The sequence below is a fragment of the Panthera tigris genome, chromosome B1 (assembly GCF_018350195.1).
Source record: "Panthera tigris isolate Pti1 chromosome B1, P.tigris_Pti1_mat1.1, whole genome shotgun sequence".
In the NCBI taxonomy this organism is placed as follows: domain Eukaryota; kingdom Metazoa; phylum Chordata; class Mammalia; order Carnivora; family Felidae; genus Panthera; species Panthera tigris.
Window position 1 is genome coordinate 34,597,500 of NC_056663.1, and position 21,940 is coordinate 34,619,439.

The following is a 21,940-nucleotide window of genomic DNA, read 5'->3' on the forward strand; positions in this document are numbered from 1 at the left end:
TGGCGCAGCCCCACCCCCCGCGCCGCGCTTCTCTCCCCTCCGCCCCCACGGCGTGCGCGCCCCGGGAGCGGGCGGTGACGCGCACGGGCTAGAGCCGGGTGGCGGTGCGGCTCCCGGAAAGGAACGGATCCTCCAGGAAGCCGGGTCCGTGTGGATGCCGCTGCCGCCGCGCTGCGGTGGCCGTGATGCGTTCCGCTTGCAGCTTCCCGCTGCCAGGAGCCCCGGCCGCCAAGTCGGGCGCTGCGAGCAGGTGAGGCGGCCTTCCCGGCGCGGACGAGGGGAGAGCGAGGAAGCGGCCGGCGGGGCTGGGACGGTTGGAGCGTGGGACGCGGCGGAGCGGCGAGGGCCGCGGACGAGCCCTTGTGCCCCGGGAGCCCTCCCCGCGCCTGCTGGCGGTCTTCACGTCCGCGCCGCCCCCGCCGCCTTGGCCGCGCGGCCACATCCGGGCGCCCCGGCCGTCAGCCCCCGTGACCCCGGGCGGCAGGTGCTCTCCCCCAGCCCCTGGCAAGAGAAAGCTGGCAGCCGTGCTGTCGCGCCGGCTCCGGTGACCACGCTGGATTTTCCCTCTCGCACACGTAGTGTGGGCGGATCTGGCCCCCACTGGCGGGGGACGTGGCCAGGGAGAGGGGATGCTGCACGACTGGTTCTTGCTTGTCGCCTTTCCTAACATTGGTACTTTTCAGCCTCGGTTTTGCCTTGCTCTGTTTTTACTTTTATGCTTTAGATTGCTCCTTGGAAAAATGGAACTAATCGGGCAATAAAGTGATAGTGAGAGCAGTGTTTCTCAAACTTGAGTAATGCGTGGACGCCTTTTAAAGGGACAGTTCTCATTCTCTAGAATATGTCCCAGAACTCACAGGGAAACCCAGACCCCAGTTAGGTGAACAGCGGTGCTCTCAGAGAACATTTATCACTATTGGGAAAGAGAAGAGATGCGTTACAGTTCGGGAACTTCCGTGCTAGAAGATAAACGAGAAGTTACTGAAGAATTCTAAATTAGAGACTCAAATCCCTGGTTTAATTTTACATTGCAGCGTTTACTGTGCCCTTCTTTGTGTAATGAACATTTTCCAACCTTGGGGAGGCCTTCAAAGAATCCTGTTTTTTGTGTTATGTTGTATTTGATGTTATTTTGTCTTTGTACCAGGTTTTTTCAGTTTGACACAGTAGCAGAATTACAGAATGTAGTACTAATTTGTATTAGTGGTTTAATTATTTCTCTCTGTGTTTATGTTAACATTGACTAATCACTTGTGTTTGTTACATATTGAATCCATGGCCTACATTCTTCCACATCCAGTGTCAATGCCTGATCTCAACCCTTGTGCCTATAGTCTACAGAGAAGAAACAAGAATAAAAGTGGATCTAAGGATGTATATTCTGTACATATTTGTTCAACATGTTTACTTAAAATAAACTACACTTGGGTGCCTGGCTAGCTCATTCGGTAGAGCTTGTGACTCTTGACCTTGGGGTCCTGAGTTCAAGCCCTCTGTTGGGTGTGAAGCCTACTAAAAAATAAATAAAAATAAAACAGCCTACGCTTGAATAAAAAGATTTCAGAGTGTGGGAAAACGTGAGAAAGTAAAACAGGTTAGATCTTGGCAAAGAACCATATTGACTTGTGCTTTGAAAGAAGTGTAGTATTGAAAGCAGGACATACTAGAAGAAGGGATATTAGTAAAGGTCAGAGGCAAGAATGAGAAGAGTGTGTGGGGGCAATAAGAGACCCACCTTTCTAGAACAGAGAGATGTTCTCTGGGGCCGAGGAGAGAACAAGTTGATAAAATAAGAAGGCCTAGTCGATGGATGTTACGGTTTCAGATGCCACCCAAGCAAGTTGGTGTTGACCCATAGGCTCCAGAAGTTTCTTGAGCTGATCATATTTTGAATGTAGCATTTTGCACAGAGGTGTTTCTGAAGTGCGGTGTTCATAGTAAAGCCGAAGGTAGGGGACCTGCCTAGAATCTGTCTTGTGGTAGTAATGTCTGCTGTGGTCATTTTAGATGTGTGGACTAAATGTGATGTTTGAAAAAGAATTGACAGGCCCCAATAAATCGTGTAATAGGTAGACCCACAGATAAGCAGGCTTCAGAGTTAAGAACCAGGTAGCTCCAGTCACGGTGATCCCCCTCTTAGGCCTGGAGAATTTGGAAGGTGGTATTGGTTTTTGCCAAGAGGTCGTGACCCCAGCCTTGGACTGAGTGAGTTGCAGTAGCAGGGTGGCAGTAAGCTCAGGATGTGGAATTGGAACTTGAGGAAAATCAGAGTTGCAGATTTCAGAAACTGCAGAGGTAATGCCGGAAGAGTGTGACTCGAAAAAAAGTCATTTAAAATAGGGACCAGGGGCACCTGGGTGGCTCAGTTAAGCATCTGACTCTTGGTTTTGGCTCAGGTCACGATCTCATGGTTCCTGGGTGCGAGTTCCACCCGGTCAGCTGCTGTCATCGAGGAGCGTGCTTGGGATTCTCTCTCCTCTCTCTGCACCTCCTCCTCCCCCCGACTTCTCTCTCTCTTTCTCTCTCTCTCTCTCTCTCTCTCTCTCTCTCTCTCTCTCTCTCAAAATAAATTGATAAACATTAAAAACAAATAGTTTGGGGTCCCTGGGTGGCTCAGTTGGTTAAGCATCCAACTTCAGCTCAGGTCATGATCTCACACTTTGTGGATTCGAGCCCAGCATTGGGCTCTGTGCTGACAGCTTAGAGCCTGGGACCTGCTTCAGATTCTGTGTCTCCTTCTCTCTGCCCCTCCCCTACTCACGCTCTCTCTCTCTCCCTCTCTCTCAAAAATAAACAAACATTGAAAAAATTTTTTAAAAAGAAAAATTTTTTAAAATAGATGTTGAATAAAATGTAGATCATAAATGCAACTATGCATTCTTAAAACAACAACAAAAAAATGAATTAAGTCATTTTGCTGTCTTTTTCCCCACAAATGAGTGAGGCACAGAGTGCTTCACTTTGGCTGCTCACTCTCCCAAGACCGTTGTTTCCTACAAGCTCTGCATAAGTGTTTGTGGGCCCCTTTGATTGTTCAAGGTCCTCTTGTAATCCCGTGATATTCATATGTTCTTTCCATCATGTCTTCTTACCTTTTCTTACAGGCCTAGCTCTTCCAGAGTCTCATTTGCCTGTGATTTTGTTTGCCAGTGATTTGAGAATTTGCTAATGTCTGTTTCGTTGCATGCTGCATTTTTCACCAGGGAGCCATTTCACTTTGCAATTGATTAATATTGTTTTCACTGTTTTCCTTAGGACTGACAGTGAGAAACTGACAGACATTGAACCATGACCCCATGAGCTTCACTCCACTAAAGAATGTTCAACTAAGGAGGGCCCCACTAACTGAAATCATGAGTTAATGGATCTCTCTGGTGGTAGGTCTAACACAATTTGGGCCTTTTAAAAACGCGGCAGTTTTACGTAATATTAGAGTTTGCCTTGCTAAACTCAGGTGCCAAGATTCTTAGCTACAAATACAATTGGAGTTTACATTTTGAGATCAAATTACCATATTGCTGACTGCTGGGTAATATTTGGCCATACTTTTGTCCTAAATAAGAGTAATTACTTCAGCAGTTTATAAGCTGTTCTATTTTCTTCTGTCTTTAAGCACAGTTTTGTCAGTTACAAAAATATCTGTTTATCCTTTTTGTCAAAATCCTCACATATCTCAAGACAAAGTTCCAAGGCGAACATCAGATTAAATAACGTTTACTAAGTTTGCTGTAATCATTCTAATTTTTTTTTTAATGTTTATTTTTTGAGAGAGAGAGAGAGAGTGCAAGTGGGGGAGGAACAGAGAGAGAGAGAGGGAGACAGAATCTGAAGCAGGCTCCACGCTCTGAGCTGTCAGCACAGACCCCAGAGCGGGGCTCGAACTCACAAGCAGTGAGATCATGACCTGAGCCAAAATTGGATGCTTAACCAACTGAGCCATCCAGGCGCCCCAGATGTGCTATGATCATTCTAAACAGTGCACCTTCTGCTTTGAAATGTGTTCTTTTCTCATCTCCCATCGAAAGTATACCTCTCACCTCCAGGTATCTTTTCTGGTTCCCTAGCCTCCAGTGTGCTCTTCTCTGAACTATTACAGGAAGAGTTGGGATAATTTAACATTGCCTTCTGTTACTCTCTTGATTATTTTCTGGGTATTAGAATTTTCTCTGTAACCAGTGTGCAAACTCCTCGAAATCTGGAGCCAGGTTTGTTATTTCTCTGTGCCCTTTGTATGCCCTCCTAGTTCTCATCATTGAATCATTAAAGCTCTTTCTTCCCCCTAGGACCTTGACTTTAAGCTATTAACTAGAATATTCTTTTCTTTTGTTCTTAGTTCAGCTATCACATAATTATTGATTTTAAAAAATGTCCAGATTGGAATTCCTATGTCACGGTTTTTAAGGTAGGCTTTCTTGATAATGTACAAAAGAGGATTTGATGCTGAAAACTAGAGAGATCAGTGGAAGGTAGCTTGGTAGAAATAGTTCCGTTGTCTTCTCTGATGGTACAATTAATATATGCCCTTTAAGAAATAAAGGCAAGCCTAGGGAAGAATAGGCTAGAAATAGATGATCTATTATCTCACTACTTAGCAATAACCAACCACTGTTAACATTTTGGTTTCTGTTCTATCCCCGTCTTCCTGGGCATGCGTGATGCGGTTTTTTTCCCTTAATATATCATGGGGATCTTTCCATGTCAATAAATACAGATCTGCATCATCACTTTTATAATAGTCTCATCATGTTCCACTGCCTAAATGGACCACGTGTAATGTAACCCACCCACTGCAATGCACATTAGTAGCAGTGTTTTGCTGTTGCACCCAATACTATCACGAACTTCTTTACACATATTTTAGTCAATTTACCCTATAATTTCCTAAGGTTGAATTTCTGTAAGTGTGATAGAGCAGAGGGTAAGTCTGTTTAAAATTTTCATATGTGTTACCCATATGCCCCCAGAAGGTTAGACCTAGATTCTCCCCAGCAGTGTTCTCCTTTGTTAGCAAAGTATTGTCAGACTTTAGTCTCCACTAATCCGATAATTGTGAAGTCTTGTTTTTATTTATGTTTCTCTAAATACTAACGAAGTTACATTATATTAGCCATTTGTATTTCTTATTTGGTTAATTTCCAATTATCCTTCTTTTTCTAATGCATTATTTCTCTTATTTAGAAGAACCTTTTATATATAAGGGGTATTTACCTTTTTCATGTATGTCACAAGTAATTTTCCCAAGCTTTGTCTATTTGGGAAGGGATTTTTTTTAAGCACTCATAAGTCTTAAACTCATATGATGTATTTTCTTACATTTATGGTTTAAGACATTGATGTCAATTGTAGAAAAGCCTTACACATTTTGAGATTGGGTACATTTCCATCTTAACATTTTAATGCATATGTTTAACATTTAAATTTTTGATGGAGTGCCTGGGTGGCTCAGTTGGTTGAGCCTCCAGCTCTTGGTTTCTGCTCAGTTCATGATCTCATGGTTCATGAGTTCGAGCCCCATGTTGGGCTCCACACTGGCAGCAGGGATCCTGCTTGGGATCCTCTCCCTCCTTCTCTCTGTGCCCCTCCCCTGCTCACTTGCTCTCTCTCTCTCTCTCAAAATAGATAAACTTTAAACTTTTGAACCATTGGAATTCTCTTAAATGTTGTGATGCAGTTATCTTACTATATTCAAATGCTAAAAGGCAGCTACTTTATAAAAACGCATCAAAATTCATTTAAACATGTCAGTAATTGATATATTTTTTCTTTTTTGTGTAAACTGTTAAGTCAAATATTGTTTGTCTCAAACTTGGGGTACATGGTACAATATGGATGCCATATTGAAACCTGAACTAGTTAAAGTGATTCTCCCCCTTTGTCAAGTAGGCATTATTACTACTTATCACCCTATAATACCTTTGTGTGTGGGTGTGTGTGTGTGTGTGCGCACGCGCACGCACGTGCATGCACGCAGTAACCCCTCTGCGTTATAACCCCTCTATAACTGTGTTATAAATCCTTTCAGGGCTGGGTCCATATCTGATTCATCTTCATATCTCCCATCCCAGCCAGCCATGAAGCAGACAGTGCTTGCTCATCACTTGTGTGACAGGCACTGGTCACTGGGGAAACAGAAGAATAAGAGTCTGTCCCTGCCAATGAGAGGCCTGCCGTGTAATGAGAAAGTCAACCACAAGTGTAATACTGTAGCTCACTACTGTCAGGAGCAAATGCTCTGGAGATAGGAGGAGGACTAGGGAAGCTTTCACAGGGAACTCACGCCCGACTCGTGTAGCAAGCAGTATTTAGGAATACCAGCAGATGAACCTGTTGAGAGAAGCATTCTAAAAAGAGGAATGGGCATTTCAGTGACCCGCTGTTTGTGTTTAGCATGGCTAAAGCATAGGGTACGTATCTGTCTAGCCTGTCGGGATAAGACTAGAAAGACAGGGACGAGATCAGTGCAGTCTAATGCAGAAGCTCCGTGTGGCTGTTGAGCACTTGAAATGTGGCCAGTGCAACTGAGAAGCTGCACGTTTCATTCTAATTACTTCAGCCACACATGGCAATGGCTACTGTGTTGAACAGCACGGGGCTGGATCATGAGAGCCCTCCTTTACCATCCTAAGGAGTTAGGACTTCTTCCTGAGTGGGAGAGAAAAGTCGGGAGGTGGGAAGGTGTCAAGATTCCTGGTTGTTTTGGAAAGATCACTCTAGTGTGTCAATTCTCAACCTCTTTGGCCTCCAGAACTCAGAAACTTGACTTTTTGCCAGACACTTTCCTAGGGTCTGTGATGTTGGGAACGCAGCAGTCAACCAAGCAGACAGAAATCTGGCCCCCTGTGGAGCTCGACACCTGAGCACGAGAAAAATGCAGTCACACAGTACGTTGGGGGATGAGGATAAGAGCATGGGTTCTCCTGCTGGAACCTCAGCCGTTTTGCATATGATCATCTTTTGTTGGCAGTGTGACCTTAGGCAAGTTACTTAGCCCCTCTGCCTCAGCTGTAAAATGGTATACAAATAGTGGCTATCTGTGGGTCATTAAGAAGAGTAACTTGATATTTGTAAATAAGCAGGGCCCAGCACATAATAAGTTCCGTATAACTAATAAATAAGTAAACGCTAAGGAGAAAAACTAAGTCAAAGGAAAGAGATGGGTGGAGGGGACAGCTTGCAATGATGGTTTGGGTGGCCAGGGAAGGCCTCCTTGAGAAGGTGACATTGAGTAAAAAGTGAGAAAGTGAGTTGCACGGATGATTTCTAAGCAGAGGGGGTAGCACGTTCAGAGGCCCAGAGACAAGGAACATAGTACCTTGCATGGTACTTTGTGCATAAGAGGGATCTAACAGTCATTTATCAGGTGAATGGGTATTTCAGATTCCCGTTCAGTTTAATCATTTTGCCTATCGCCTACCTCCAACCCCCACCCCTAATCTTCCTTAATTCAGTACCTGTTTGGCGACCTGGTATTTTGGGTCACTGATTGGCTTTTAGGTAGAGAGCGACGAACTAGTGCTAGATTTTTACCATCTCTTTTTCGATTTTTTTTTAAATTTAAATTCAAGTTAGTTAACATATAGTGTAGTCTTGGCTTCAGGAGTAGAACCCAGTGATTCATCTCTCTGTCAGTCAGAGAAAGACAGATTTCATATGATTTCACTCATATGTGGAATTTGAGAAACTCAACAGATGAAAATAGGAGAAAGGAAGGAAAAATAAGATAAAAACAGAGAGGGAGGCAAACCATAAGAGACTCTTAAATAGAACAAACTGAGGGCTGCTGGGGTGGGGGGAGAGGGGTCATATTACCATCTCTTGATTTAGGCTTGTATCTCTGACAGCATGAAATTGACTAAGAAGTGTATTGCTCTCAGTGAGCTCTTCTAATGGCTTCAGTGCAAGGATCACGTACCAGATCGCGTGTGGTTGGATTCAAACACGTACTTGGTAAAACAACATTCATGTCTTCTTGGATTGTGCCGTCTTTGTGATTTTTCTCGCTTTCTGGAACAGGAATGCTCTAACTCCAGGAGGACCCCATCGTTTCTGTAGTGGTGTGTGAGGACTGACTCCTAGAACATTGCCTGGTCTCTGACCCATCAGCATGGGGAGGTAAGTGATGGTGTCTAATCATTGACACTCTAAAACCCGAGATTTTGGTGCCACAGAGACAGGTCTCGAGAGGAAAAAAAAAAATCTAAATTCCAAGTGCAAAGTGTTCAAAGTTACGCTACACTTGTGTTTTAACACCTTTGTCCTTCCAGGCCTTGTTGGGGTGCTTGTCACAGGAAGAAAGTGGTCTTGCCAGGTGGATTTTCTAGGGATTAATGTAGCTTACTGTAAAGGGCATGCGTGTTGGAATCTGTGAGGAGTGCATTAAGCACAGGGTAACTGTAAGCCTTGAGGTGTGGGCAGGGACGACAAACTCCATGGAGTGGCCCAGGGACTCATAGGGAGATTAGAAACTGTAAGTGGAAAACTCCATTGGGTTAGCAGGCTATCCCCCCTTCTGTGAGATATTTTAGTCCAAGAAGCACTCTTTAAAGCGAAGAGTGTAGAAATTAACCACAGAACAGTAACATTTATTCTAAAGGTTGCAAGGTTTTTTTAAATTTTTTTTAATGTTCATTTAATTTTGAGAGAGAGCAAAAGACAGAGCAGGAGTTGGGCAGGGGGGAGGGGGGGCCGAGAGAGAGGGAGACACAGAATCTGAAGCAGGCTCCAGGCTCTGAGCTGTCAGGACAGAGCCCAATGTGGGGCTCGAACCCACGAACTGTGAGATCATGACCTGAGCTGAAGTCGGCTGCTTAACCAACTGAGCCACCCTGGCACCCCGAGGTAGCAAGTTTATTTTAACTCCAATAATAATCTCTCATTCCTGACTTAAACTAAGAAGAAAAGTAGGGTTTTTTGTTTTGTTTTGTTTTGCAAAAATGTCTCAGAAATATTTCTAAAAACACAGGACATACAAAACTCATTTATTTACTTTGTTATGAGCATGTCATTAAAGATGATATTTTTGTCCCATTTTCTCACGCAATCATCAGGGAGAAATTTGCCTTGGAATTCGGTGTTAAGAAAAGCTTACTCCTCCTGAGCTATTTGTATGTTTCTAATTTAATGGGCAAGGTTTTGGCCACTATGATGCTGAGCTACCTTTGCAGGCCTGTCTTATTACATGTATTTCTTTGTACTAGATTGTTTTTTGGTTTCATCATCCTTAAACCTGACTTTGTTATACATTTGTATGTTTATCGTGTTGAACATGTTCTTGTAAATTGTTTCTAGTTCTTTTTTTGGAACAAAGCAGAATAGAAATAATAATCTACATAATGTCAAGGGGGAAAAACACCATCAGGTTGTAATTCTCATTCGTGTAATTTTATAATAATGAGTTACATAGCAAAGTAGCAGTATGGAAGATACTGGCATACAGACCAGTATACTGGCTTACTACCAGCAAGGAAATCGAGGTGGCTGAAGCCAGAGGCCTCCTTCCTTTGGCATCAGTTTAGGTGAGGAGAAGCCACTTTGGAGCAGATTGCTTTAAAATCTGTTTTTTGGAATTTTAGGATCGGCATCTCCTGTCTTTTTCCTGCTTCCTGGCATTTTAGCATCTCTCCGGTGGGGTGTCCTCGAATTCTGAATACCAATTTACGCCAGATTATTGTTATTAGTGTTCTGGCTGCTGCTGCTTCACTTTTATACTTTTCTGTTGTCATAATCCGAAATAAGTATGGGCGGCTATCCAGAGACAAGAAGTTTCAAAGGTAAGAGAAAAAAACAATTCTTCTCCAGATGGGGTGCCATACGTCCATTTTACAGCTTCGAGACTTTTGGGATTAGGTTGGAATTTAAGAAGCATGTGGCTGTAGGAAACAGAATCTGTACTGAATACAGCATGGCGTGAAAAATAAAACTGTTTGAAATGGTTTAATCATTAACTACCAAACCCACATCATAAGAGGATTTAAACATAAGCTTTTCCTGTGATATCTTTTAAGCTGATTTTTCAGTTAATGTCCATGGTTTGGGAATAGTTTTGCTTCTCAGTGCTTGTTTGAACTTCTTACAAGGAATAATGACTGTGTATCTGATTCAGATAATCTTTATCGCTGTCACTTGTTTTGCTTTGAGTCTTCAATCGTTTGGCAGTTGTAAAAATGGTATTGTGGATCAGCTTAGAATCTGCTGCCTCGACATTTATGTGTTGCATTTGTTTGGTTAAGGTTTAGGATGATCATCTCTGCCTCACTAAGAATGTGCGTTCATTTTTGTAAACAAGGTACTTGGCACGAGTTACTGACATTGAGGCCACAGACACCAATAACCCGAACGTGAACTACGGTGTCGTGGTGGACTGTGGTAGCAGTGGGTCTCGGATATTTGTCTATTGCTGGCCGAGGCATAACGGCAATCCTCACGATCTGCTGGATATCCGCCAAATGAGGGATAAAAACCGAAAGCCAGTGGTTATGAAAATAAAACCCGGTATGTAAAAGATAGATATCTGACTGGTAACCTGCTTCTGTCCTTTCTTCTCTGTGAGGTTTTTCATGTCCTTCCCTTCCTTTCCCCAGAGTCATCGCTCTAATTCAGAACTCACCCCAGGACCTGACTGGTTCCCTTTCTTTCCCATTTTCTGCCCATCCTGCACGAGGTGACTTAACTCTTTAATAAAATACCCCAAACCATGTCTTTCTTTTGGTCTCCTGCGGCGTTTACCACGGTGCCTTACTCATGTGTCTCCTGAGATGTTTGCTAGTTGACATTAATTATGGAGGGATGTGTTTTGCCTATTTGGTAACCATTGGACTCTATCCCTAATGACAGAGTAATTTCAGATAACTCATGGATATCTGTACCCTAATACATTGGTGTATATTTCTTTTTTCCCCCATTTTTATTTTATTTTTTTTAATGTTTACTTATTTTTGACAGAGAGAGAGAGACAGAACATGAGCAGGGGAGAGGCAGAGAGAGAGGGAGACGCAGAATCCGAAGAAGGCTCCAGGCTCTGAGCTGTCAGCACAGAGCCCGACACGGGGCTCGAACTCACGAACTGTGAGATCATGACCTGAGCTGAATTCAGACATTCAACCAACTGAGCCACCCAGGCGCCCCCCCCACCATTTTTAAAAAGTGCCCCAGTATATTTCTAACTGGATTATTTAACTAGAGTGACTTATTACTGATGAGCTGGTGTTATTATGTCTAATTTTTAATGATACCACAGTTTCTAAGTCAGTGTGTTATGCAAAAATTGGGATTTGCTGTCTCCATTAAAGAATTTAAATCAGTAGTTCTCAACCTTTTTATGTATGTACACCATTTCTATGGGCAGCGCTGTTCTGTCAGAAGTTTTAGGAATGGAGGGTGTCCATTGGAGTGCCTTGAAATAGGCATTTTATGTCTTGATAGTTGATAATCACTGATTTAAAACAGTGGACCACAGATCTTAATAGAGATTCAACACTTTATTTCATCTTACTAGTGTATTACATAGTAAGATATAAAATCCAAACAATCCAAGGAATTTATCTTGTAAAATATTAGAGAATGCTGATTAAAAAAAATTATCATAGGTTATTACCTCCTATTTCAAATATGTAAATGAAAAGGGGGCTTAGTATTAATATGATAAAATACCTGTCCTCTCACATAGTTCCTAGTCACATAGACTATTGGCCCTCTGAATCCTTCCCTTTCTTCGTTGAATAATTTAGGCCCCACTTCCTTCTTCAGTCAGTCTTCAAGTTGATTGTTCTTTGATGTTTGGGCAGCTGGGCACCAGCATATTGCTCAGAAAATGCAAAATCTCTACCTCATGCATGTTTCAGGATAGAGAGAAGGAATTGAATCTGAGTCTCTTGTATAAGCATTATTTTGATATCAGAGTACATTTCCATGAACAAAGGTCATTTTTTTCTATAAGTCTTAGTGAATGACTTTTAATTTTTAGTTTTCTATTATCGCGTCCCTTAAATTTTTATGCGTTCCTAATCTAGAAACATTTTCAGAGTTAAAGTGATATTGATCAAAAAAAAAAAAAATTCACCAGAAGATTGAAATATAAAGCTCTATAAAGCACATTGCATTTCATCCAGCTTCACATACCAAGTTCTGTCAGTGATTAAACTGCTCACACGGAATAAGATAAAATCTTTCATGCCTTGGAGTGTCCTTTGGGACATCATCCCAGGGTGTACACCAGAATCTCCTTAAAATCAGGTTTAACATGGTTCTCTCTCATGCTACAGAAAATGTTTGAAGTAGAAATTCAAGTACCTTTTTATAGCAGTTCTCAGTGCTGAAGCGGGGCGTTTCATGTATAGCATTTCAACAAAGCTCTAGATATTTCCTTACTTAGTGGATTCTGGGTAGTTTAGGGCTTGGTGTCTGTTGGAAGAGTATGTGGAGTAAAAAAAAATCTGGCTTTTGGTCTGTTTTCTGCTGATTGCTCCTACAAATCATTACATCTTTCTGGATCCACAGTTGCCTAATCTGTGAAATGAGAAATTTGGGGACTTCTAAAATTCAAAGCCAGGAAGACTCCCTTTGCCTAGGGCATGGTCGAGGGATCACCAAGACTGGAGGGTAGGATGTGTTGCGTCAGGCTGCCAGAAGAGATGAGGAGAAGTGAAATAATGTGAGAGGAACCAGGGAGAGGCAATCAGTGAGACCCAGAATGCATATTAGGGGAGGGAGAGGGATTTTATCCGGGATCCCAGTTTGGGCCGCTGGATGGCCAATGATGGTGGTCACTGGGGTAGGTAACTACAAAGCAGGAGTTGAGTTCAGATTTGTCTTACGTGTATATGTTGAGTTTGAGGCGTGTCCAGTAGACAGTTACCACCTACTGATGTGGAGAAGGGGAATGAGGTCTGGTGGCTACTGGTGACACTTGGAGATCCGAGACACACAGATGGTGTGGCAGCCATGGGAGTGAGTGTACTTGCACGAGCAAAGCGGGAACATGTTCTCGAGGGCAGGCGTGAGCTTGTGTGCAGGTGATCCCAGTGTCTGACACATAGCAGTTGCTCAGCTGGGTCTCAGTTTTTTGGAGACTGAGAAGAAAGTGTAGGACTGAACATTTAATACCACCAGCATTTAAGGAAGAGAGCTTGTTGCTAGAAAGATAGGGGAAAACCAGGAGAGGGTGGTATGCAGCTTGAATTTCTCTCAAATTAGCCACATCGAAGAAATGTAACTTATTAGTTAACCATCTCCTTGTTAATGGAAGTGTCCTTTTTCTGTAGGCATTTCAGAATTTGCTACCTCTCCGGAGAAAGTCAGTGATTACATTTCTCCACTCTTGAACTTTGCTGCAGAGCATGTACCACGGGCAAAGCACAAAGAGACGCCTCTCTACATTCTCTGCACAGCTGGAATGAGAATCCTTCCCGAAAGGTGATCCTCCACGTGAAGCCAGGGCTGGGTGGGTGAGGGTGGTAGTTTATTTTTCTCCCCTTCCCCCCTCCTGTCTCTTTTCCTTCTCCTCTTCTACCATTATCATCACATGGTATCATCACATACCATTATTACCCAAAAGGAAAACATTAAAAATCCCTTTTTCACATTTGGAATATTACCAGAACTATTCCCTTAGCCGGAACTCCCCAGAAATCTTTTAATGTACTTGTGTATTTCTATAAACTGTAAACTATAAGGTTGTCATTAAAAAACCAGATTTTCTATCTTGTAAGTGTAAGGGTTGCGGTTGTACTTCTATGTCTAGGAATCACAGAATCCACACAGCTCATGAAATTCCTTCCTAAAATAAATAGGTTTTTTTAATGGATTGCTTTGGTTTTAAAATGTACTGTTTTCCTATAGGATGTACCAGAGCCACAGTTTTTGTTTGGTTTGGTTTGTTTTTTTTTAAACAAAAAACGTAGGATGCATCTTGATCTGTGAATTTGGGGCTTGTCTTACAGCCAGCAGAAAGCCATCTTGGAAGACCTTCTGACCGACATCCCCGTGCACTTTGACTTTCTGTTTTCTGACTCTCATGCAGAAGTAATTTCAGGGAAACAAGAAGGTTGGTATCTTGGTCTTCAACTTGAAATTTGGGAAGTTATTCCTTTAAATCTTCCCCATGTTTCCCAGTGTACGCTTTATTAAATTACTTTTAATATCTTAAAATTTGGGAAATCATAGCCTGGAAATAGTATCTTTAAATGGCAAAATTAGTTTCTTATATGACAGTCTTTATTATCCAAACAGTAAGCCGTTAAAAGAATAACTTAGTTTGTGTTCACTGCGTTTAGGACACATATTTTGGACTCATTTTGATAGGAAAGGTTTGTGTTCCTTGCCTAAGTTATACAGTTTTATGGAGTTACGATAATTACTGAGTTACTGGAGCCTTCTATTGATTTACTTGCTACAAAGGGAAATTATTCTTGACTTTGATATGCTAAGAAAATATTAGTTCTGTTTTCAAAGAAATGCTTCAACTTGAAAATGAAATGACAAGGCAATGAAATTATTTGGGGAACAGCTTGCTAGAAATGGAGACCAAAAGCATTTATTTCAAAATCATCTATCATTTCAGCAAATACCTCCTCTGTGAAAGGCACTGTAGAAAATATAAACTGGGTGAAATTCAGACACTGCCACTGAGCTATTTACAGACAAGTGAGATACACAGTTGGCCGCCATATGAGGTGGAGTCTTAGGTGCCATGAGGAGAGTGGGGAAGAAGTATAATGGGAGTTTGAAAGAGGGAGGCATTTTTTTTTGTAACCAGGGACCTCATGGAGCAAATGACATTTGAATTGTGCCCCAACGGATGGTTAAAAGCATGCCGGAGCACGGTAAGGGTGGGGGTCTGAGAGAGGAAGTTCATTCCAGGCTGAAGAAATGATTTGAGTCGACACAGGTTAGAAAAGCTGCATGATGGATGGGGAAACAAAAGTATTTTAGTTTGAATGGCTTACGGCCCTTTGGAAAGTGGTAGTCATTCGAAAAGTTGGGACTGGTCTTGGCGGCCCCATCATCATGGCAGCATGAGTTGTTCCTTTTTTCTCTCCCATTTGATTTACAACTACTCAGACATCCATAACCCAGAAAACGCAGCTAAAGGCCACCCAAGAGACCCATCCATCTGAAAGTGGGTGGCTTGAACCTCAGAGGAAGGCCTGGGGCCAGGCAAGTGGCAGCAGGGGCAGCAGTGGACCAACACGAATTTTCTAGCAGGGGAGGTGGAGGGTGAAGGTGGTGAGTGGGGGGTTACCTAACAGCACACGGCAGGACCTGTTGCTCTTTCTGGGAGGAGGGAAAGGAAAAGGAAGGCTCAGAGAACGGAGGGAATGTGTTTGCCGCTGTCTGCCCCAGAATTCTGGCAAGAGGATTGCCCATGGATCTCTGGAACACCCCACCCCCAACCTTTTGAGGATCCGCTAGCAGGCTGTGGGCACATTCAGAGCCCCAAGTACTAAGCACACACCTCCACCAACTCCGCAGTCATCCTTTTTTAAATTACCAACCTGTGGAACTGTTAGACTCAAAGTGAAAAAAGCCATACGCAAATAAGAAAGGTGTTCACTACTTGAACATTTTTTATCAAACGTTGAAAAGTCACGTTAATATGGTATCACAAAAGAACATGGCCATTTTCTAGTAATGAACCCAAAGGCACAGAATATTCAAATCTAACTGGTAAAGAATTCTAAATAGCAATTATAAAGAAATCCAGTGAGCTACAAGAAAACTGAAGCAGTACAGTGATCTCAGGAATAAAATTAATCAACAGAGGGGTACTTTACCAAAGAGATTAAAATTCTAAAGAACCAAACAGAATGTGGAGCTGAAGAATTCAACACATGAGATGAGGAAGGCACTAAAAAACGTTGGAAATAGAGCAGATGGAGGAGAGAATAAGCAACTTGAGGACAGGGAGATAGAACTGTTCCTGTAGAAGAGGAGCGAGAACCCTATAAGAACTATCAGACCCCCATTAGGAGAACCTACAAAATTAAAGGGGATCCCGGAAGGAGAAGAGCGGGAGAAGGGAGCAGAGAGCGTATTTAAAGAGGTGTCCTAGAGAACTTCCCAAGCCCAGAGAAAGAACTGGATACACAAGTCTAAGAAGCCAATAGACCAGCTTCTCTAGCAGTGCAAAAAGACCCGCTCTGAGACATCACATTAAAACTGTCAAAAGTCAGTGATAAATTATTTTGAAGGAAGCCGGGGGAAAAAGACAGCCTACAAAGGAAGTCTCGTTAGGTTATCAGCAGATTTGTCAGCAGAAACTCTGGAGCCCAGGAGAGCATGGAATGACATTTTAAAGTATTGAAAAACACAAATTGCCAGCCAAGAATACTGTATCTGGCAAAGTTATCCTTCATATATAAGGCGAAGTAAAGGCTTTCCCAGACAAACAGAAGCTAAAGGAGTTCACCCCCTCCAGACCACCATCTGAGACATGTTGAAAGGAGCTTCTCAAGCTGAAATGAAAAGATGAAAGCGCACAGAAGCCTAATTAAGGTGATAAATAGAATTAGAAAACGGACTTTTTTAGAATAGTACATAAAACAAGTATAAAGCTTAAAGGGAGAAGAGCATTAAAAATGACTATAGCTACTACAGCTTGGTAACAACATCACAACATAAAAAAATTTGTGACATCAAAGCTATAAAAGGGGAAGGGTAAAGGATGGAAACTTTATAGGTGAACAAAGAGAAGTTGCTATCAGAAAAAAGACTGTTCTGTCTGTGGGATGCTTTATGTAAACCTCATGGTAACCACAAAGCAAACATCAAAGCAGAGACACACAAAACATAAAGGGGGAGCCTGAGCAAATCATGGAAACCATGGAAAACCACAAATTTACAAAGATAAACAGAAGGGGAAAAAAAAAAGGAGAGACAAAATAACCAGAAGGCAAGGGGTGCCTGGGTGGCTCAGTCACTTAAGGGTCCAACTCTGGATTTTGGCTCAGGTCATGATCTCACGGTTCAGGAGTTTGAGCCCTGCATCAGGCTCCACACTGACAGTGTGGGGCCTGCTTGAGATTCTCTCTCATTCTCCCTCTGCCCCTCTCCAGCTTGCTCTCTTTCTCAAAAATAAAAATAAAAAATAATAATAACCAGGGGTGCCTGAATGGCTCAGTGAGTTAAGCGTCGCACTTCAGCTCAGGTCACGATCTCGTGGTTTGTGAGTTCGAGCCCTGCATCGGGCTCTGTGCTGACAACTCAGAGCCTGGAGCCTGCTTCAGATTCTGTATCTTCTCTCTTTCTGCCTCTCCCCACTTACGCTCTGTCTGTCTGTGTCTCTGTCTCTCAAAAATAAACATTTAAAAAAATATTTTAAATAAAAAATGAACAGAAGGCAAAACAAAATGGCAGTAGTAAAACTTTACATATCAACAGCTACCCTAAATGTAAACAGATTGAACTCACCAATCAAAAGTCATAGAATGGCTGGATTAAAAAAGAAACAAGACCCAACTTTATGCCACCTACGGGAGACTTTTAGCTTTGAAGACACACATGGGCTCAAAGTGAAAGGATAGAAGACAATATTCCAAGCAAATGGAAACCGGAAGAAGGCCGGCATAGCCAAACTTATATCAGACAAAATAGACTTGAAGGCCAAAGGGTAACAAGAAACAAAGAAGGTCGTTTTGTAATGATAAATGGGCCAATACATTAAGAAGATACGACATTAGTGTATATGCTCCCCACACCCAAGCATCAAGATATATTAAACAAATAGAGAAATAGGGAACAAAACAATAATGGATGGGACTGCAGAATCCTACTATCTGCAATGGATGAATCATCCAGACAGGATCAACAAGGAAACATTGGAATTGAACCACATGTTAGCACAAATGGACTTAATAGACATGTCCAGAACATTCCATCCTAAAGCAGCAAAATACACATCTTTCCAAGTGCACATGGAACATTCTCCAGGCTATATCATATGGCAGGATGCAGAGAAAATCTTAGCAAGTTTAAGAAGATTGAAGTCATGCCAACTGTCTTTTTGACCACAGTGGTATGAAACTAGAAATTAAGAGGATGGTGAGGAAATCTACAAATATGTGGAAATTAAACATCACACTTCGAAACCAGTGGATCAAAGAAGATTATTAAAGTAGGAAATTATAAGTATCTCAAAAGGAAGTATCTCAGAAGGAAATTAAAAAGTATCTCAAAACAAATGGAAATAGAACATTGCAAATATTGTGGGATGTAGCAAAAGCAGTTCTGAAAGTTTGTAGCACTAAAAGCATGTATCAAGAAATTAGATCTCAAACAATATAACATTATACTTCAAGGAACTAAAAAAAGAACAAATGAGGCCCACAGCTAGCAGAAGGAAGGAAATAATAAAGATCAGAGTGGAAATAAATAAAATAGAAAACAGAAAATCAGTAGAAAGGATCAATGAAACTAAGGGCTGGTTCTACTTAAACCTTTAGCTAGACTAAAAAAAAAAAAAAAGAAGTTAAAAATGAAAGAGAAGACATTACACCTGACACCACAGGAATACATAGGATCATGAGACTGCAGCTGACCGTTGAACAACGTGGGTTTGAGCTGCACGAGGCCACTTGTGGACTTTTTTCCCATAAATACAGTGCAATACTATACGTATATTCTCCTTATGATCTTCTTAACAACACTTATCAGTATGCTTCTGATCAACAGTAAGCTCTTAGTAGTCAAGTTTTTAGGGAATCAAAAGTTAACAAGGATTTTTTACTATTGGGGGGTCAGTGCCCCTGACATGCACATTGTTCAAGACTCAACTGTACTATGTACTGTTCAAAGCTCAATTGTACTATGAACAATTCTATACCAATAAAATATGTAACAGAAGAAAGGGATGCATTTTTAAAACATACAACCTGCCAAGACTAAATCAGGAAGAAATAGAAAATCTAAGTAGACCAATAACGAGTAAAGAGATTGAATCCATAATCAAAAAACTCCCAACACAGAAAACTCCAAGACCAGATGGCTTCACTGGAGAATAACATTTAAAGAATTAATACCAATTCCCCTCAAATTTTTCTAAAATATCAAGAAGGAGGGAAAACTTCTAAACTCATTCTGTGAGGCCAGCATTATGTTAATACCAAAACCAGATAAAAATACCACAAGAAAACTGTAGGCCAGTATCCCTGATGAATATAGATGTAAAAATTCTCAACAAAATACTAGCAAACTGAATTCAAAAACACATTAAAAGGATTATATGCCATAACCAAATAGAATTTATCACTGAGATGGAAGCATGCTTCAACATGCACAAATCAATAAATTATATCACATCAATAAAATGAAAAATAAAAATCATGGATGGCATCATCTCAAAAAAGCATCACAGAAAAATACTTGACAAATACAACATCCTTTCATGAAAATCCTTAACAGATTGGGTGTAGAAGAAATATAGCTCAACATAACAAACGCCATATATGACAGACAGCTAACCTTAGACTCTGTGGAGAGAAATTGAAAGCATTTCCTTTAAGATCGAGACCAACACAAGGATGCCTACTCTCACCACTCCTATTCAATGAGTACTGGAAGTCTTAGCTAGAGCAATTAGGCAAAACAATGAAAGAAAATACATCCAGATCAGAAAGGAAAAACTAAAATTGTCACTATCTGCCGATGATATGATCTTATATATAGAAAATCCTAAAGAGTCAGTTAGGAAATGTCATTGACTTGATCAACAATTACAATAAAGTGGCAAGATACAAAACCAACATACAGAAATCAATTGCATTCCTTTACACTAATGATGAAGCATCTGAAAAAGAAAGAAAACTATCCTGTTCACAGTGGCATCAAAAACAATAAAATAGAAATAAATTTAGCCAAGGAAATGGAAGATCTTTACAATGAAAACTACAAGACTTAGCTGGAAGAAATGGAAGAAGGCAAATTGAAAGACAACCCATGTTCATGGGTCACAAGAATTAATCTTGTTATAATTGACATACTGGTCAAAGCAATCTATAGATTTAGTGCAATTCCCATCAAAATGCTAAAAGCATTTTTCACAGAAATAGACGAAGCAATCCTAAAATTTCGTATCAGAAAAGACCCCTAATAGCGAGGGCAATCCTGAGAAAAAGAACAAAGCTGGAAGTATCATGCTTCCAATTTCAAACTATTGTGCAAAGCAGTGTTAATGAAAACAGTTTCGTACTGGCACAGAAAGAGACACGTTGACCAATGGAACGGAATAGAGAGCCCAGAATTAAATCCCAGCATATACAGCCACCACCCAGTAGTGGAAAGGATGGTGTCTTCAACGAACAGTGCTGGGAAGACTGGGGAAACACGTGCCAAACAATGAAATTGGACCCCTGTCTCACACCACTCACAAAGATGAATTCAAAAAGAATCAAAGAAAATCCCTAAGACTTGATACCATAAACTCCTAGAAGAAAATGTAGGCAAGAAGCTCATCAGTATTGGTCATGGCAGTGATTTCTTGGACATGATGCCAAAAGCACAAACAGCAAAAGCAAAAACCAGCAAATGAGACTATATCAAACTCAGAAGCTTCTGCATAGTAAAAGAAACAATTAACAAAATGAAAAACAACCTACAGAATGGGAAAAAAAAATGTGCACATACTGGACAAGGGGTTAATATCCCAAACATATATAAAGATCTCATACAACTTAACCAAAAAATTAAGATAATTTTTTGATTAAAAAACTAAACACACTTTCCAGAGAGGACATTAAAATGGCCAAACGGCACATGAAAAGATGCTCAGCATCCCTAATCATCAGGGAAATGCAAATCAAAACCACGAAGAAATTTCATCTCATACCTGTTAGGATGTCTGCAGGTGCTGGTAAGAATGTGGTGAAAAGGTAACCCTTATACTTTGTAGGTAGGAATGTAAATTGGTCCAAGAAATATGGAAAACAATACGGAGGTTCCTCAAAAAATTAGAACTAGTTGATACAATCCAGTCAATCCATTTCCGGGTATACACCCAAAGGAAACAAAAACAGGATTTCAACAGGATGTCTGCACTCCCATGTTTACCGCAGCATTAATTAAAGGAACCAAGATACAGAAACAACCCAAATGCCCATCAACAGATGAATGGTTAAAAAAGATGTAGTACATATACATAATGGAATATTATTCAGCTGTAAGAAAAGAGGAAATCCCGCCATTTGTGACAGGGTGGATGGAGCTTGGGCGCACAGTATGCTAAGTGAGATAAGTCAGACAGAGAAAGATAGTAGTTGTTGATATCACTTGCTCGTGGAATCTGAAAAAGTCAAACCTGGGGCTCCTGGGTGGCTCAGTCAGTTAAGCGTCCACCTCTTGGTTTCAGCTCAGGTCATGATCTCACAGTTCATGGGTTCGAGCCCTGCGTTGGGCTCTGAGCTGACAGTGTGGAGCCTGCTGACAATTCTCTCTCTCCCTCTCTCTCTGCCCCTCCCCCCAACTCTCTCCCTGTCTCTCTCAAAATAAATAAACTTTTTTTTAAGGCTTTTTTAAAAAGCCCATAAAAAAACAGTAAAATGGTGGTTACCAGGGCAAGGGGAGGGATAAGATTGATGGTATTTAAGGATGCAAACTTATTATAACAAGTAATAAATAAGCCATAGAGTTCTAAGGTACAGTATAAGGAGTATAGACAGTAATGCTGTACTATAACTATGTAATGTGAAAGTATCATTACAAGGGCAGTCATAGGACAGCGTATAAATGTATCAAAGTAAGACACTGTACACCTCAGACTTACACAATGTTACGTGTCATTTCTCGTCAGTAAAAACAAAAAGCTGGACAGGTCTCGGATTGTCAGGCCGTGGGGCAGTGGAGTTCGGCCTTTGTTCTGGGGGTCAGACCAGTAGCAGAGAATAGAGTTGGTTGGAGTGGAGGAGGAGGGCAGGCGGAATGACTAGGTCTCTGTGACGCCTTAAATCCAGGT

General features: G+C 41.4%; 1 protein-coding gene across 4 annotated transcripts in view; it reads left to right on the plus strand.

Annotated features, from left to right (window-relative positions):
* The first annotated feature begins 76 nt into the window (after nt 1–76).
* ENTPD4 (ectonucleoside triphosphate diphosphohydrolase 4) overlaps nt 77–21,940 on the plus strand; it is a 35,230-nt gene continuing 13,366 nt past the window's right edge. For 3 of the 4 annotated variants that reach the window (XR_006216607.1, XM_042983232.1, XM_042983235.1), the window contains exons 1-7: nt 77–250; nt 3,256–3,377; nt 8,014–8,112; nt 9,573–9,770; nt 10,286–10,491; nt 13,260–13,410; nt 13,938–14,041. Coding sequence is in view for 3 of the 4 variants with exons in the window: in XM_042983232.1 (XP_042839166.1) it covers nt 8,105–8,112; nt 9,573–9,770; nt 10,286–10,491; nt 13,260–13,410; nt 13,938–14,041 (667 nt within the window). In the remaining variant the exon portion in view is untranslated. The remainder of the gene's footprint in view (nt 251–3,255; nt 3,378–8,013; nt 8,113–9,572; nt 9,771–10,285; nt 10,492–13,259; nt 13,411–13,937; nt 14,042–21,940) is intronic. The other variant, XM_042983234.1, reaches the window with a different exon arrangement.